General features: G+C 35.9%; 1 protein-coding gene, 1 long non-coding RNA gene and 1 pseudogene across 2 annotated transcripts; all 3 read right to left on the bottom strand.

The window, feature by feature from the left end:
- Nucleotides 1–3352: 3352 nt before the first annotated feature.
- LOC122583373 (probable disease resistance protein RF9) lies at nt 3353–5824 on the bottom strand. Its single transcript, XM_043755787.1, has 3 exons — nt 4169–5824; nt 3535–3738; nt 3353–3466 (listed from the first exon to the last, which is right to left on the bottom strand). The coding sequence occupies exons 1-3, from the start codon at nt 5822–5824 to the stop codon at nt 3353–3355; spliced, it is 1974 nt and encodes a 657-aa protein (XP_043611722.1).
- A 230-nt stretch (nt 5825–6054) lies between these two features.
- LOC122583374 lies at nt 6055–7835 on the bottom strand (annotated as a pseudogene).
- A 4716-nt stretch (nt 7836–12551) lies between these two features.
- Nucleotides 12552–14776, bottom strand: LOC122582842. Its single transcript, XR_006321252.1, has 2 exons — nt 14724–14776; nt 12552–12877 (listed from the first exon to the last, which is right to left on the bottom strand). It is a non-coding gene; the product is annotated as an uncharacterized LOC122582842 (long non-coding RNA).
- Between the last annotated feature and the right edge of the window lie 3988 nt (nt 14777–18764).

The following is an 18764-nucleotide window of genomic DNA, read 5'->3' on the forward strand; positions in this document are numbered from 1 at the left end:
TGTTTTTTTTTTTAATATTCACCATAATACAATGGAACAAACAAATACAACACTTCGGCCCGCTAGAGGTTAATGAACCGTTATCGGTATTTAAAAAAAATACCCACAGATCGATTGTCACTCTAAAGAGTGTGAACTGAACCCTTGAAGAAAAACAAAAAGAATTTATCAATTGAGCTGATTTCATTTGCTTCACATGCATAAAGTGTTGGGTCTACTTCTTTACAAAACCTCCTTTTTTTTTCTAATTAAAAAAAAATAAGTTATGCATTAGATGATCATATAAAATCACTAAAACATGTGTTAATGTGTTATCAATTTTGTTACCCATATCCCATGTGGCATTTTCATGATTCTTTCCTATCTACAATCCACTGTAGCTATATGACTTATTGATCTACCAATAAAATCTACATTCAAGTAGGTTTTGGTAATAGAAGAAGAAGATTACGACTTTTTCTAGTCTTTGTGAGGGATTTTCGATCTTAACCAAGTAATGGAATCATTTTCAGTTCGATGTAGTAGGAAATATATTGTAAGTGTGCATGAAGGACCGCAGATAGCACAACAACGAAGGCAACCGATCTGGCCATATCCATTTACTGGAGAACGAGAAAGGAAGCCGACCTTTACCTTAACTTTCATTTCTCTCTCTGTTAGGTCGAAAATTGACTAAGTATGATTTGTTCAAAATAGTTGAAGTTCAGTGAAGAAAGCTTGCTCAGGATTCTGAAGTCATTCAGAATAAAGCTCACTGAAGCTTCACTTCAGATTCAGAATCTATCTACACTAAAGACGTTCAGACTGAAGTCAAAGACTGAAGACTGAAGAAGAAGATCATCTCAGAAGCAGAGCTCAGAGAAGATCTTACCTGAAGTTGAATCTGAAGAGGCTCAGTGAAAAAGTACTTACAACACTTTTTCACTGATTACGAGGAAAGTCTTTTTGCAGCTTTAACTACCTTTACCCGGTTAATTACTTTCAACCTGGGATTGGGAAAGTTTTAGCAAAAGGTTGGGAATAAAGTATGTCAAGTCACATCAAAGAAACTTACATACTTTACCTTAAACAAACATGTTATGAATTTGTCCTACAAATTCATAAATGCATCCAACCATATTTGTACGGCATATTGCCATGTCATCAAGACATGTTTGCCTATAAATATAAGACTTCTCACACTTGCAAAATGGCTTGGAACTTTGGCAATTGCAACGTGTGATATTACTCTAAGTATTCTTACGAGTAATTCCTTGTCGCATAAATCATTTGTATTTCTGGGGTTGTTTAGATACTTTCACAAGTGTGATTATCTTTGTTCCGCAACAACTCTTGTATTTTGTTTATAGCAATAAATAAAATACATTGAAAAATACTTTTCGACTCATTGCCATAATACTTGATTATATTTAGTAATTTATTTAGTTTCAAGCAATCGTACTTTATTATTCTTATCCATTATCTGGATCGTAATTCTAACTAGTCATATCTAGTTTCGATTTACTTGCCAGTCGGGTTTCTTAATATAACTTGTTATTATTATTGTCTAACCTTATATCTTGTTATATCTTGATCTCTTGTACATCTTGTTAGGTGGACTCACACTCTCCTACGCCATTACTGATGGGGACGACGACCCCTTCTTGTTCTCGCCCAGCCTTTTTTTTTAGAATCCTAGACTAAAGAAGAAGGCTCCTGAATCAGCGTAGGGAAAAATCCGCAAGCAGGGGAACTGTACTAACCTGCCGCCGGTTACTTTTTCAGGGCTCCGCAAGAGAAGAAAGAAGGTCCGAGTCCTATTTTTAATGAAGCGGAGGTCCCCCTTACTCCCTATTCTCTCTTAAAGCTTTATAAAGCTCTAAAATTGGTTAAGAACTATTGACCGTAAACGATAGCAGTTACAGTCACTCAATGGATATGCTCGCCTTTGGAATGAAGATGGAGTGCCTGGAACTGATGAAATTAGGGGAAAACATGGAACCGGTCACTATATCGGGGGGGCGAGACATGACCGCGACTTAAGATTCAAGTACCGTTGAAAAGACTAAAGGAACGGGGGAATGACTACCTGTAATAAAGCACATATCAATTCAATCAGGATCTACCCGTCTATTTTCATTCTTCAATTCTTTGACAACACGAAACAAAACAAAAGAACAGCCCGTAATCTCTATCTATCCAATTTCTTACTGAACTTGACTTATCTCCGAAATATCCACCAAAATTTCAAGTTTTGATAATATCATAGCTGGAAAATTATTCCAATTCCACTCCAATATATTATAACTTTGAGATTTTCATTCGAGTATTCTTGTAACCAATTAATGTTATTCCTAAGTTATTTTTTGGTGACGTGAAATTCAAAAGTCTGGGATAATTTTTATTTGGTCAAGTCGTCATGAGTTCTCTTATTTATTTTAACGGCAAGTCCTCGTCTCCTCGAGAGTATTACTTGTATTTATCTGTACCTAATGTGCTTTCATTTCCTTTCATTTATTTACTCGTCAAAGTTGTTGCACCTACTAACATTACTATGGCTGACATATTTCTTGCATTACCCTCTCTAATCTCCATATGTTGTTTGGAATACTGTAAATTAGATCATGCATGTTGGGCAGGGAGAGTGCTTGAATCGCTTAGGATTCAAGCTAATCTTGGTAAATAATGTTTTTGTTGTTGCTATGTACACCCAAGTTTTGTGCCAAGTTATGCCGATTAAAAAACGTGTAAAATAGACTTTTTCACCCAATTAAGGAAGAAATAATAAGAGTGCGTTTCATAGTTTGGTTATGGAAACTTTTTGAGTTGAAGTAGATGTTTGGTACTAAAACTGCAGCAGGTGCGTTGCTCCTATAGACCTAAAAATGGTTTGTTATTCTCGGTTCCAGAAGTGTATCGCACCACCCTTGGGGTGTGCCACGCTTACTGAACACATACGTTGTTTGATAGGGATTGTGTACAATCAGTTTGTTTGATGGATGTAAAAACCCTCGATTCTGCCAAACTAGGAAGTATACTTTTTTCTTTCCAATATACATCAGCCGAATTACCATGATAACAAATATAGCAACTTCTGTTTTGTCACCTACAGAATATTCAATGTATTCACCCCTCTAGTGTAAAGAGGATGTTTTGCATAAACTGCGTTAATTATTCGGACCCTTTGTGTTCATACTATAGTGTGAAAAAACAAACAATGAGATAAAACTGGTTCTGTGCAATCAGACCATATAATGTGTTTAATCATTACTTTAGGTAAATATCCGCATTAGCTGTAATGTACAAAATCACACAATTTCCAAACACAGTTACACATATAAACGGACACTAACTTGACTTCTATTCAAAAACTTTAAACCAAGACATTCAGTAATACTGTAACAGCTAATTTATAGGGAGACATGAGAACATCCATCCATCCAATCTTACAAGGTGCAAGATGGGAATGCAAACAACAAGCCAGTACCTTCCAGCAAACCAAAAACAAAAACTACAACACATACAAAGAGCGAAACATAAAATTTGCATACATACCCTGACCCGACAAAATGACATGAACACGGAGTCTGCTGCCATGATCAAAGATTTTGTAGTCTTGTGATCTTGAAATGTTAGATTCTTGTTTAACCCACTTAAAGTAGCAGCATTGAGAGCGACGACGCCCATGAAACCTTCAAAAAGCAAGGGACTACAATGATCAATTCTTCCAGGAAGCCCCTTTGTATCCAAGCACGCTACCTTCATTAAAAATGTATGTAGCAAAATATATCACTGTCATCGCCATTAAATTGTGGTTTCATTGAAGAATTTTGAAGATCAATCGCACATGTATTACTTAGTGGTGACTGATTATTTCTCCCAATTTAACATTTTTTGCAACATCATCACAGTTTTTCGTAAACTTATGTATAAGAATAAGAGAATAAATATAGAAAAAAACACATAATTGAGCACTAGTCGAGTAATGATAGAAATTTGAAGAAAAAAACATATTGAACTAGTCGTATGATCTTGTTCCAAGAAACACTGATTATTTAGGGAGTCTGAATACAAGTTAGTCACTTTGAGGAATTTCATCGAACAACTGGTGGACTACTTTACTTCAGAATTCCATTGCACTACCATTTTATAAAATTAATAATGACTATTCATGTTAATCAACAATTACTTTCAAAGATGAAGTTGTCTGTGGCACATCTCTAAGCTTCGGGCAGCCCCAAATCCAAAGATGTTGAAGGTGAGGGAGGTGTTGTGAGACCTCTGAAACTGATTCCACTTCCTCAAAATTATAGATTTTTAGAGAAGTTAGAGATGGTGGAAGAAGAAAACATGCTGAACTGGTCCTATTATTATGATCTTGTTTTTCTTCCATTATTATTCCAAATGAAACCACTCCTGAATCTATGCCATGTAAGGCTAATTCAACAAGTGAGGAAGGGTAATTTTGAAGCCCCCACTCTGACAGTGGCTTCTTTAATTCCCCTATTCTTAGACGCTTCAGATTAGGAGGCCATAACAAGCCACATGATGGAAATGAATCATCCATGTTTGGACATTTATATATCACCATCTCTTCCAAAGATGTGAGACTTTGCTCCTGAGAAATTGACTTTATATTCTTGCAATTTCCAATCGTAAGAAACTTCAAATTAGAGGATGAGGATGATTGGAAATTAGAGAAACTTAATGATGTTATTGAATCACAACGTTGTATCTGCAAACTCTCAACACTATTTGGACAACAGTAAATCTCCAGTGCATCACAATTAATTGATCCCGTAATGATGCTACTCCCCACATGAACCACCTCTTTCTCTCCCTTATTAATTGATTCCAACTTTGGACAGTGATATACATACAACTTTTGTAAACTCCCAAGATACCTGCAATCTTCCGATTCCGATTCCCACAAGTATCTCAATTCATCACAATTCCAGATGGTGAGATCTTCTACTGCCCCAAAATGTTTTAAGATTTCTCTGTCCAGTTGAGTCAGCCCTTTAATTGCATCCAACTTCAATGTACGGATTGATGAAGACCCACCAACCAAGTCTCTCAACACTACTTCAGGACATCCTTCTACAGTTAATTTCTCAAGTGATGGTACCAATCCAAATGATACCTTATCAAGTTTCGGACACCTTTTAATTGAAATTTCACGAAGTCTAAGAAATGATCGAGGAGTCTCGACACCGTCACCACCACTGGTCGACCATTTCTCCAGACATTGCATATCCTCAACTTCCAAGGATTCAAGTGAAGGAAATGCATCGCCATGAAAAGGTTTAGTATGTGCTAGTAACTCAATACCCACAGTCTGCACCGCTTTCATGTTGCTCAAATACAAATTCCGAAGTGAACTTAGATGCCCAAGCGTTGGTAATTCTGTGCAGTTTTCACAGCCAGTTAACGTAAGCTCTGTTAAATGATCAAATGATGATGTGGGATTCCCAACCCAACCAGGAAATTTCATACCACCGTAGAATGAAATGCTCAGTATTTTCAGCTTCGAGGGAGCCCTTAGCCTTTCAAGTACCTCATATTCAATAGCTGGATCCCGAAAACCATCGAAAACATCACTCCATCTCATATTCAGTTCATAAAGACCTGTTTTTTGTTGTAACTTTGCATCGTTTGCTTCTGTTGGTTGTATCACTTTCTCCAAGCACTGGATGGAAAGCCCGCCTTGGAGATCTGAGAGTCCCTTAAGCTCAGATATTTTAAAACCATTACCTTCTTCGATGATAACCTTGGATAATGTTTGTAGACTCGTCAACCCACCAATCCCCAAAGGCAACTTGTTCAATAACGGAGTAAAATTCATGTCAAGATGTCGCAAGTTTATTAGCTTTACAAAACTCACTGGCAAGCTAGATAACTTAGGACAGCCAGGAACTAACAAGCATTGTAGATTATATAATTCGCTCACTTGTTCGGGTATTCCTTGGATGTTGCTATTTGAAAAATTGAGGTACCTTAGATGCTTCAAATTACCAATGGAACGTGGTATCTCTGTGATTGACTCATTCGTTAGGCTTAGCACCCTCAGGAAGTTTAAGTGGGGAAGTAATTCTGTAGTAACATCGTCCAATGTTTTAAATTTCCCCCAACCAACGGACACGGGTAAGAATGTTCGCAAACGTCTAGCTTTTGTAATTCCTTGAACTTTTTATGCTCTGCAACTCGTTGTTGACCTATGAATGAAAAGTGACGAAACTTTTCATAAGCTTCATTCCTATCGTTTAACTCCATATTCTCATCCAACCTAAAGAAAAACTCTACTGCAACACTTGTGGCCAAGTCATTCATCAAGTCGTGCATTATATACCGTGATCCATCTTTCCCAAAAGTCTGAAAAAAGGACCTTGAGAGTAACTCTTCGAAATACTTGTCACCCAAACTCTCAATTGGTTGATTTTTGCCCTTTTTTGGGGACACAAACCCTTGTGCCATCCACAATAGGACTAGTTTCTTCCTTTCAAACTCATAGTCCTTTGGAAATAAGGAGCAATATGCAAACACTTGCTTTAGATGCGAAGGGAGGTCATAGTAGCTTAACTTGAGAGCCGGAAGAATGCCACTTTCATCATCTAAGTTCCAAATTTCGCTATTCAGAAATGCCTCCCATTCATCATCACTTTCTTTTCGTTTCAAGACCTTCCCGAGGGTTACCAAAGCCAAGGACAACCCATCACACTTCTTAACGATCCCTTGAGCAATAGATTTAAGTGATGGATGTCTGTCAAAGTTTTGCTCATCGAGTGCAGATTGAGCAAATAAAGACAGGGCTATCTCATCAGATAAAACCTCCAGCACATACGGTTGAAAACAGTTCATCACTGATGCAACCTTCTTGTTCCGTGTGGTTACCAGAAATTTACTTCCATGCGCCCCGACATCAAAACCACTTCTAAGAAGATCCCAAGATTTGGGATCTTCGTTCCAAACATCGTCCAACACAATAAGAAACCTCTTCGCCGAAAGTTTTTCTTTAAGGGACGCGTGAAGCAAATTCAGAGTAGTGAACTGTGTGTACCCCCACCTACAGATTGATAAATTGCATTGCTAATATTGAAAACATCAAACTCATCGGAAACACAAACCCATGCCATGAGTTCAAAGTGATCCTTCACTCTCTTGTCGTTGTACAAAAGTTGGGCGAGAGTTGTTTTTCCAAGGCCACCCATACCAACAACCGACACAACGCTGATCACCTTTTGATTACTGCTCGCTTCTTCGTTCCCAAGCAACCGCCCAATCAATGCCTCTTTATCGTTTTCCCGACCCAAAACTTTGGACTCATTAACAGATGAAGTTTGATGGAATCGTACATCTGATTTATTCTTATTCGATCTTTCAAGTTTCACATTCAAATCCAAACCTAGCTTCTTTTTCTGCTCAACAAGCTCATCCAATCTAGTGTTAACCTCATCTAACTTAGATCTAATCTTACGTCCATACATGAAGTTACGAGGACTGAAATTATCAGTACAACAAGTTGGGACAAATTTCGATAACTTACTACAACTAGCGCGGGTGCTATCATGTGACACTTGATGATTCAACTTTCGCCTCAGAACTTCGGTAGCCATATCGTCAAGCACATCGTCTATGTCATAAGCCAGATCCTGGAGCTCGATCAGCCACAATGCAACAGGCTTCTGGTTCTGTTTCTGGGCTGAATCAGCAAGCACGGCTTCAATCAGGAGAAAGTTTTGCTTGAGTTTCTTCAGCTGAGTTTCGAGTCCTTCAGATCGTGCAAGATTCATCAATTCAGCTGTGAGTAGCTTCTCAATGAGCACAGTCACAACAGCACTAGCAATGATTTCAGCCATTAATTAGTATTTTGGAAAAAAAAACTTGCAAGATTGTTTGTTTGTTTGAAGATGGAAATGAAAGTAAAAGGGAAGACCAAGACTTTATGTTTTATTTCTCTACTATCTGTTTTCGAATTGCTAAAAGAAAATTAGGTATATGAACATTGTTTATACATTACTAATAGTCTAAGTACCATATCATAGTATAATATAATTTCATGTATTAACTTACAAAAAATAGAAATAAACGTTCACATTAATTGATCATAGCTGTTGAATATTAATTACTTACTTTGTAATGTAATATTAAGTTTTTTTTTTAAATTGTTACTAGTATTATTGACTTACTTTGGTTTAAGGTTATATCCATATAAAAGTAACTTATTTACCAATTTTCTTTTTATGTAAAGGAGCGTATTTTCCTTTTCAATATTCTAAAATTAAAGGATTACAATATATTAAAATTCAATCAAAATGGGGATATCGGGATAGTCATCCATCCATACATCGTCCAACACGGTACAGTGACCCAAAACCCGTGAAAAACGACATTGAAAGTTATTTTTTCATCCGTTAAATATCGACGGCGTGTGCCACGTCACAAAAAAAGGTCCACGTGAATCGCTGACTTGACTTTACATGCAGCAACATCTTCTCCAATTTTTCTCCGACGAAATTTTTGGTAAAGATTCTGTCAATCATGTTCAATCATTACTATAGAGCACATGTAGAGGTTCGTAAGTATAATCGTTTATTTCCAGAATCCATTAATCATTAAAAATTTAAAAATTTAAGAGACTCATTATAAGCAACAAATGACCAGCAAACAGTCAATGAAGCCAAAAATAAAATAAAAACTACGTTCACACAGACGCAGTGATAATAGCACCGTAGCAGGGTAGCACTATTGTTAACTAAAAGAGGATTCACAACATTAGATTGACCGAAATGATCTTAAAAAGTATAGCTTTCATGAGAAAGTCGTTAATGATGCTTAGTCTGTCGAAAAAACAAATATGATTAGTTGAAGCTGAAGAACCGTCGCAATAACAATGAAAATTGAAATTTTTTTTATGTTGTCATAAGTATAGCAAACTGTGACACAAATAGCTTTTTGTATACATTAATTTCCAAAGTTAATCAAATAACTGTAAACAATGAGGGGAGCTAGTGATCTCATTTTTAAGAAAAGTAAATGCATGGTTTCAACAATTAGGTACATATGCACATTTAGTTTTTGATAACACAAGCTTCAGTCTAGATGGGTCAAAGATTCATTGGATAAAATGGAGTCAGGTTTTAGCTAGTAAAGATAATGGTGGTTTCGGTTTTGGGAGCTTGCAGGCGTTTAACACAGCACTTTCATTGAAGTGGTATTGGCGTTTCCTTAATTCTCATAATGCACTTTCATCAAAAACCTCCATTATTGCTCTGATGAATCTTCCTGGTGAACTTAAAGACGAGTTTGTCTAGCATTTGCGGGTGAATTTGTGGCGTTGTCCAAAATTTATATAATGATTAAATAGTATCCCTAATAGTTCCATCTCCAGAAAGATTTGTGAAGGCTCTTCTACTCGTTTTTGGCTCGATATTTGAATTGGCACAGCTCCTCTTTGTAAGGTTTTTCCATGAATGTTTAGGTTGGATCAACAGCAAGAATGTGTCATTTCGGATAGATGGAATGGTGCTCATGGGACTTCAGAAATGGAGGCATGACATTTGGGGAGGTATTGAAACGACAGTTACAATCTTTGGAGTCCAACTTTTTTTTTTCCAGATAACATAGTTCTTGATAATATAGAAGGGTTCACATTTGGGGCGCCTTCTATTTGATAGGTTTCCTACTCGATTGAATCTGTCCGTGAAAAGTATGGATATTATCCTATTGAGTTGTCACAACCAGAGGCGTCCGTACTTACAAATCAGGGTATGCAAATGCACACCCTGGGAAAAATAGCATTAGTGTTAAATGTTCACATATTTTAGAAAAAGAGGATACAAATACAAAGGGTGCATATCCTTCTTGAAAATTCCTAGCTCATTAATGAAGTAACCGACACGTATTGAGCCCAAACTATTAAATCTTTAGGAGTTAATTATCCGAACTCCAATTGTTGATTACGTCTGGCATTTGTAGCTCTTTTACTGTAATTTTTAAATATTTGTTTAAGGTTTCATTCACCATTGAATTTATAGCTCCTACTATAAGCTAATCTTAACTCATAAATTCTGATAGGTTGTAAAGATAATAGACTATATTAGTTTGACCTGTTTATAGACTGCTACATACATTTTTAAATATGGATTTTTATTTTAGTTTGAAGATGAAGTAACAGCTAAAGAAAAAAAAAATCCGTGGAAACCTCAAATTGGTATTAGATGAGGAAGGGAACTTTAATTTGAACATTCTAGTAATATTTATGTTTCTTTTCCTACTTAATTGATTCCACCTAAAGTATTGAGTATTGTAGTTGGGAATCGAGCTTAAACCAGGTTGAAGCTGAAACTAAAAATGTAAACCGCAAACATATTTTTTAAAACTTTTTAAGTCAAAAAATTTTTCTAGTAATAGTGCATACTCTAATACCAAATTCTAAATCCGCCACTGGAATGGGTATTCCAAGGTACTCAATTGAGTTGACAAGTTTCATGAATACATGGGCAGGTTCACGGGTCATATATCTGTGAAACCAAAAAATTCACAGGTCAGGCTAGTTTTAACCCATAAAACCCGAGTAACCCTGTCTTAATAGCAAGACCAATGACATGAATCTGTATTAATGATCATCAAATAAGGAAACTCCACAACATTAGCAAAGACAAAACACGTATTCAACAAATAAGTATTACCTTAATGGATAAGAGAATTATATTTATCTCTGTTTTCTGGTCTTTCACTTGTATATCTTATTTTTGAGAAGATGGTGGGCAGAGGTTTAACTTATTTGTATATTTCTATTACAGTGTTAGTAGAATAAGGGAATTAAAATTGTAGTATAACTTCACAACAAAACAAGCAAAGTCGTTCACATACTGTATCCTAGTTAGGTTGGCTAAGGTCTCGGTGATGCACATTTTTGTAGTTAACCAATCTGTACTGAAGTCATAAAGTCTACGCTGGGCAACTGAAATGTCTTCTAGTCGTGTAATACTCAAATCTCGTATGATGATCTTCAATAGCATAGGTTTATTGTCCCAGATTCATTGACAATCCATAATCAAGAATCAAAGTATAACTATAAGAACAAGAAAAGAGAATGAACCCAAACTATATATTATTTACACTGAATATGGGTTAGTTTTGTACATACGCCTATGGACATATATATACACGCTGAACCGGTGCTTTCAACAAGCGTGTATTGCGGTTTCTTTGTAAACCGCCATAACTGTAACCTAGCAATCGTTGGCACCGTTTCTTTTCTAAACGACACAGGGCTTTATTCTTATACACAGACCTACGGCCCCAACAAGAATAGCCCGTTTTCTAAATGACCCAATCCCTAAAACTTATTGCTTTGACCCAAATAATACACTATCTGACTTCTACGTGTTTTGACATTAAAAACTTCCAACAAGGTTGAACCTATATAAATAGACTGTGCTTCTGCTCTTCGGATGGAAGGAGCATGACGATCAATTATCAAATCAATTCTGTATTTCCTAAACAGTATTGAACTATTGATCTTTGCAATTCCCATCAGTCATTACATTAGAGACTCACCTATATAAATTGGCAACGACACGTGTCAGGCTCTTATTGGGTATAAACTTGCCAAAAACATGTCAATTTGCCAATGTTTGTCACTACACCCTTGCCCCTAAGGTATGTAAGGGCAAACTTTAGGCCAGGATTCATTTACCCATTGGTGGGGACCACGAGCACGATGCCTGAACTTCCTACCAGACCTTGTTTCTATGACATTTATCTGGATGTTACTACAGGGAAGGGAAAAGGGCTTTCATGAAACTTTTTGTGTAAACTGTAGATGTTGGAGTCAGAGTCATATATCGCACCTTTATGTGTTAAATGATGTGAGGTGCCTGGAGATTAAGCAAAACAAGATCAAATTTTGAGTCTGCACAAAGCTTTATTTGTCATCGCATATTTGAATGTTATACATCTGTTGCTTTGTTTGACAGGGATCATGTAAAATCAGTTTGAACGATGTAAGTGTAACAATAGTTCAGTTCGACTAAACTAGGAGGTACATTTTTTTCCATCTAATATTCATCAAGCTAGTGGCCATAATAACAAAAATAGCAACTTCCGTTTGTTACCTGCAGATATTCGACGTATTCACCTTGCTATAAGCACCCATTTTAATTTTGAGTATTGCCTCTGCTGCTTACTGGCCAATTTATTTCTACATCGATCAGATGCCCAATTCCAAAAGAACATACACAAATTCTCCAATACCAAATTCAATTTGAATGTTTTATTTGATATTTAGTATAGTACATCATTTCATCACCATAATACCATAAGTACATAATAATAAACGAGTAAAATACAGATGACCACATGAAGCAATACTAAGAAGAAACCAATGCAAAAGCTAAACCCAAAAAACAAAAAGATGCAGCAAAAAACAGTGAAAGAAAAAACTGGTTTTGTGCAATCACACTTGCATATTCGATCATTACAGTTAAAAGCGATTCACTCCGTACTTTGGGTAAATATCCACAGCAGTTGTAAAATGTACAAAATCACACTTGCATAAAACTGGAAACTTGATTTCAACATATATAAACTATGGAACTTGAAAAAGGATTACATTCCAAATTACAATAACAGAGATAACCACAGAAACAGATTCTTGTACAATACCATTAGGACAGCAAACCAAAAACAAAAACATATGAAGAGCAAAACATAACAATTGCATTGATAGCCTGATCTCACAAAAGGACATGATCAATGGGTCATAGATTCTTGTAACCCACGTAAAGTAGCAGCAATAAGAGTGACCACACTCATGAAAACTCCAAAAAGCGAGGGACTAAGATGATCGCTCCTTCCAGAAGCGCCATTGTAATATCGTATCCACGCACAGTACCTTCAAAAAAAAATTATGTAGCAAAATGTATTAATGCCATCACCAATTAAACTGTGGTCTCGTTGAGGAATTTCGGAAGTTTTTTAACAACAATCACAAATGTACTACTGGTGACTTTGATTGTTTCAACCAATTTAATACTTTTCTCGCACAAACATTCCACAAATGCTTCATGAGCAAGACTTCATTCCATTTACCTAGGTCTTTTAATCCTAGACCTCCATACTCCTTTGGTTTGCAAACCTCCTTCCAATCCTTATCGTATGCTGGTAGATTGCAATTGATCTCATCTGTATTATCCTCAATGCAATTATATTGGACTTTGGTTTTCTTGATCCCCAAAACTGTGCTCAAGAAAATTGAATCAATGCTTAAAGGGTTTATCTGGTGTGGGGGAAACTAAATAAAGGGAAAGCAAAGGTGGCTTGGAAGGAGGTTTGCAAACCAAAGGAGTATGGAGGTCTAGGAGTAAAAGATCTAGGTAAAAGGAATGAAGTCTTGCTCACGAAGCATTTGTGGAATGTTTGTGCGAGAAAGGACTCTTTATGGGTAAAGTGGATCCACAATATGAGATTAAAAGGTGAATCCATCTGGGCGATACATAAGAATATGAAATCTTCCTGGACTTGGAAGGGTATTTTAAGTACAAGGGATCTTTTGAGGAAACATTGTGTAAGCAAGTTGGGGAATGGGGCTAATACTTCTATCTGGAACTACGTGTGGTGTGCTGCAAGTCCATTAAGCAATTATGTTAGTGGCAATATGATAACTGCTGCTCAATTCAGTCATAAGGCATCAGTTTCTGAAATGATTGACAATGGTACTTGGAGATGGCCAAGAGAATGGCGTAGTAGAGTTGATATTTTGGTCCAGATTGTTGTTCCAGCACTTGATGAGCAAATGGAAGATAAAGTTGTGTGGGTAAAATAACAAAGGGAATGAGGTTACTTTTTCTGTTAGTAACGTATGGATAGATACTCGTGAGTATGGGAATAAGGTGAAATGGGCTAATGTTCATATGGAAAGAGGTGAAGGACAAAAGTAATGGTCATAGTATTCCAAATGTTTGGGATGATTTAGTTGAATGCATGGTTTGTTGAGACCAAATGTCCCAAGACTGTATGAAATGTTGTTCAAAGACTTTCATTGCCAGCAAGATTTTAGAAATCATTAAGCTTAGATTGCTTAAATTGAAGTTTAATAATTGCAGGGCCTATGAAGAGTTCAAAAGGAAATGGGAGATGAAATAGTGTATTCAAAGTCATCAGATGTGAGCTAGTGACTTTGTTGTTGGTATTGTTGGGCATCAGGTGTTGTTAATTTTGGTTAATTGAGTATAGGCTAATGTAGGTATTGGTTGTAAAGTGTATTGTTGTTCCTCTCGTTAACACTAGTAGGGACGGGGCTTGTCCACGCCCGAACATGTTAGCGTGTAAATATACTTTTTGTTGGTAATTAATAGAAGGGTTTATGGCATACAAATGTTACCACCTATGACCAAATAGTTATGTAATGTAGTGACCTATTCATGTGGCTATGTAATGTATGCACTTATGTTTTCTTGGTTATATATACTATGTAAAATATGTACGGACTTTACATAGTATAACCAAAAAACATACATAGGTTCTTACATTGATTGACCCAAATAAAAAGAACCTTACATAGTATAGCCAAGAAAACATAGGTGCATACATTACCTATCCACCTGAATAGGTCACTACATTACATAACCATTTGGTCATAGGTGGTTACATTCGTATGCCATTATCCCTTAATAGAACAAGGAGGTACCGTCCTCTTTTATTTGAAAAAAAAAAGAGAGAGAGAGATTGAGATGACATACCATATACCATGATGTTATTGTACAATAGGTACTCCCAAACAATTACTTCCAAGACATCTCTAAGCTTAGGGCAATTTTCGATATAAAGGTGTTGAAGGTGAGGGAGGTGTTGTAAGACCTCTGAAACTGATTCCACTTCCTCAAAATCCAAGATTGATAAAGAAGTTAGAGATGGTGGAAGAAGAATACATGTTGAACTAATGGTCTTATTATGATCATCTTCCATTATTATTCCAAATGAAACCACTCCCGAATCTCTACCATATAACGTTAATTTCACAAGTGAGGAAGGGTAATTTTGAACTCACAACCTTTTTGTGTTACCCCTTGATAACGCTTAAATTATACATATTTAATTTAGCGTTATTGTGCAATTTAACGTATAAATATAACTCATTTGAATTTAAATTAATGTATTTTAGTTACTTATTATGTGTATGAGTGATTTTACAGGATGCAATGGATTTTGGTTAAAAAGTGCTTGAAAAATTACAAATTGACGTTGATGCATTGTTTTGATCATAACTTCTTCATCCGATATCCGTTTTTGACGAATAAGCTGGCCACGTGAAGATGAATGAAAAATCTACAACTTGCAAATTTTACTTTTACCAATATAAGATGTAATTAAGTCAGATGAGCCACGAAATGAATACATTCACCATGCATTCAATGCCTTTGACAAAAGCAAAAGCAAAAGAATTAAAGAGTCAAATTTGCATCACACCATATCTTCAACACCTGACAATTGCTCAACTATTTGGACAGAAGACCTCTATTCACAACTGTAGCATGGCTTGATCATGTCTCCTCAATAATGAAGGAAGTTGGAGAATTTGACTATAAAAGGAAGCTTGCAGAGAACATCCAAGGCGTGCCTGGGAAGTCTTCCATGGTCTCCAAACCATTTCCAGTCACAACCAATTCTAAATCATTGTTCCATTGTGTCAATCTTAGTTTATAATAAAGTTTTTTAGTTTTTAAATCACCAACTCTAGTTACATTTAGTTCATCAAATTTCGTTTAAAAAACTTTTTGTCGTAATCAGTTTGCTAAGTTCTTCATCACCAAGTTTGTAATAGTTGAACTATTGAAAGTTATTAGTTTTAAATTTTCTAAAAACTACTCTCGTCATTTGAATCTCTTTTCTAAGTTAAGTTCATTAGTTTGTTCGTAAACTTCGATCTCAATTTGCATAAAATCCGCACTATTAAAATTTCGTTCTAAAAATTGTTATAAGCTCATTTAGCATCCATTAAGTAGTGTGTTAAGTTTCGAGGTAGTTTGCATGTTCGCGTAAAAATTAGTTACGAGTATTTTCCGTGATTTTCCACAGACTTAGAACTCAAATCACTTCCAAGTAACTTGGAATATGCGTTTCTTCAAGGGGAGTCTGTTTTACCTGTTATTTCATCTTTATTATCTGAAAATGAGAAAACCAAACTTTTAGATTTCTTGAAAGCCCATAAAGGTGCTTTTGCTTGGCGTATATCTGACATACCCGGAATTAGCCCGTCATTTTGCAAACACAAAATTGCACAAATCTTGATCTAGGATACGAAATCGACTAGTTTTTGAGTCTTTTAGCCAAGTAAAGGATATCTTCAATTTGTAGTTGCACAAAACCAATTACATAAGTGCATAACGAGTCAAATCAAACCTTAATCAAGGTTGAGTTTCATTTCTTACACACAAATGTAACCGAAAGATGCACAAACAATAATCAAAGACATGATTCGCTTAGCTTTTGATAAATACCGAAAAAGTAAACGTATATATACATATAGAACGAATTAAATAGATGAAGAACAGCCTTACCTACGTTTTTGATGATGATTATGGTAATACACACTTGTTTCTTGATCGATGATTGAAGATGTAAAACCTGTTGTTCAAAGACAAAAACAGCTAAATCCGAATATGAAAGATGTAGTCAAAAAGGAGATAATTAAGTTACTTGATGCTGGAATTATTTACCCTATCTCCGATAGCCCTTGGGTAAGCCCTGTGTAACACCCCACCGTTGGCGGAAACATGAGGTGTCATGAAAAGTACAACACGACATGGAATTACATAGATACTGCTATATGAAATATAATATAATGAATATATTCCCAAAAGTATGAGTTCAAGTCATGACAGTGCTAAAATAACTTATTACAACCAAGCTCAAAAAGAAATAATCCAAGGCATGTAGCCTTAAAGTCTGACAATTAATAAGGAGCACTAATCTCCGAAGTCCAGCCTAGCATAGCAGTCTTTATCCCTGATTAGCCTGAGCACCTGAAAAGTATACTAAAACGTGTCAACACAAAGGTTGGTGAGTCCGTAGGTTTTATGTCAAAAGTCTAGTCAAAGAAATAAGTCGTTTGTCGATTCTTTTAAGTCTAAACAAGTAATAGTTCAATATATAACGAGCAGAGTTACGCCACAACAAGTCCAATTGTCTCAATGTCTCAAAGTCTCAAAGTCCGGCCTTACGGTACCTGCCTTTGTCCAAAGTCTCAAGTCTCCAATACACATAATAGCACGTCATATAAGCACGTCAATAAGCACAACAACAAAAACATAATCACACACGCACAACAAGACAAAAGCACGTCAAATGGCACAAGTAACTCTTTACGCACAGACTCAATATTGAACATAAAGCAGAAATCGACAAAACAGTTTGAAAAATAAGTATACTTTCCACCCCAAAACTTGTAATAAAAAGGGGGCTACGAAACTCACCTGAAAGGTGTTATGAAAGTATAACAAACGAGCACGACAAGCACAATCAAAGTCCACGACAATCAACACCTATCAATAGTTTATGGCAAGTCACAATGAAAGTCTTTTGTCTTAAGTCTTAGCCTATTAGAAAAGCCTTTAAGTCCATATGTCTTTATTTAACTTTTAAAACGACATTTGTTAAAATTTACGAGACTCGAATAAACCGAACAAGAGTCTGGATTTGACACCAATGACCTTTCTTAAATTTAAAATATATTATTTTATCAATACAACCTGATTTGAAAACATTACATAGCCCAAAATAAGTTTTACTCGAATTTAATCAAAATTAGACGAAACCGGAGATTTTAACCGACAAGCTTACGAAACCGAAACGAGTTGAGGTTGATCTCAACCTTATGGTTGAACTAGACCAACTACAGCCCAAAAATGTTATTTTGAAACCATTTAATCATACGTTAATCAATTGGACCAAAACTACACTTTTTGAGAAAAGTAGTCAAGTTTAAGAACCGATTATGCGCGTATGGACACGAAGGGCCAAAGAAATTGATTATATGAGTAGGGAAGTGGTTGAACTCGACCATGACAGGTCTAGTTAGACCTGGACAGAGGTCAAAATGAGTTCTTCCCAATACTTAAGGGTCCGAGAGTTAAAACAAGTCATTTCGGGTCAAGCTAGTAACTTCACGAGACGTTTAAGCGACAAAACCTATGAGATGTTGAACTAGACCAGAAGAGGTCGACCTAGACCTGTTCAGGGTCGGATTTGGACGCATTTTGATCAAAAAGGACGATTTTGATGCGATTTTTGTTAAAATGACGTAGATTATGGCTAGCCAATTCATACCCATGGATCTTGGATGCACAAAAGTTACACAACTCAGTACAAAAAGGGTGATGTTTGACCGATTTCATACATAATGTGATTGACAATTGCATAAATCTTGATCTAGGATACGAAATCGACTAGTTTTTGAGTCTTTTAGCCAAGTAAAGGATATCTTCAATTTGTAGTTGCACAAAACCAATTACATATGTGCATAACGAGTCAAATCAAACCTTAATCAAGGTTCAATTTCAGTTCTTACACACAAATGTAACCGAAAGATGCACAAACAATAATCAAAGACATGATTCGCTTAGCTTTTGATAAATACCGAAAAAGTAAACGTATATATACATATAGAACGAATTAAATAGATGAAGAACAACCTTACCTACATTTTTGATGATGATTATGGTAATACACACTTGTTTCTTGATCGATGATTGAAGCCTTGATTAATTTACACGCGTTTAGAA

The sequence above is a fragment of the Erigeron canadensis genome, chromosome 9, assembly GCF_010389155.1.
Source record: "Erigeron canadensis isolate Cc75 chromosome 9, C_canadensis_v1, whole genome shotgun sequence".
Classification (NCBI taxonomy): Eukaryota; Viridiplantae; Streptophyta; class Magnoliopsida; order Asterales; family Asteraceae; genus Erigeron; species Erigeron canadensis.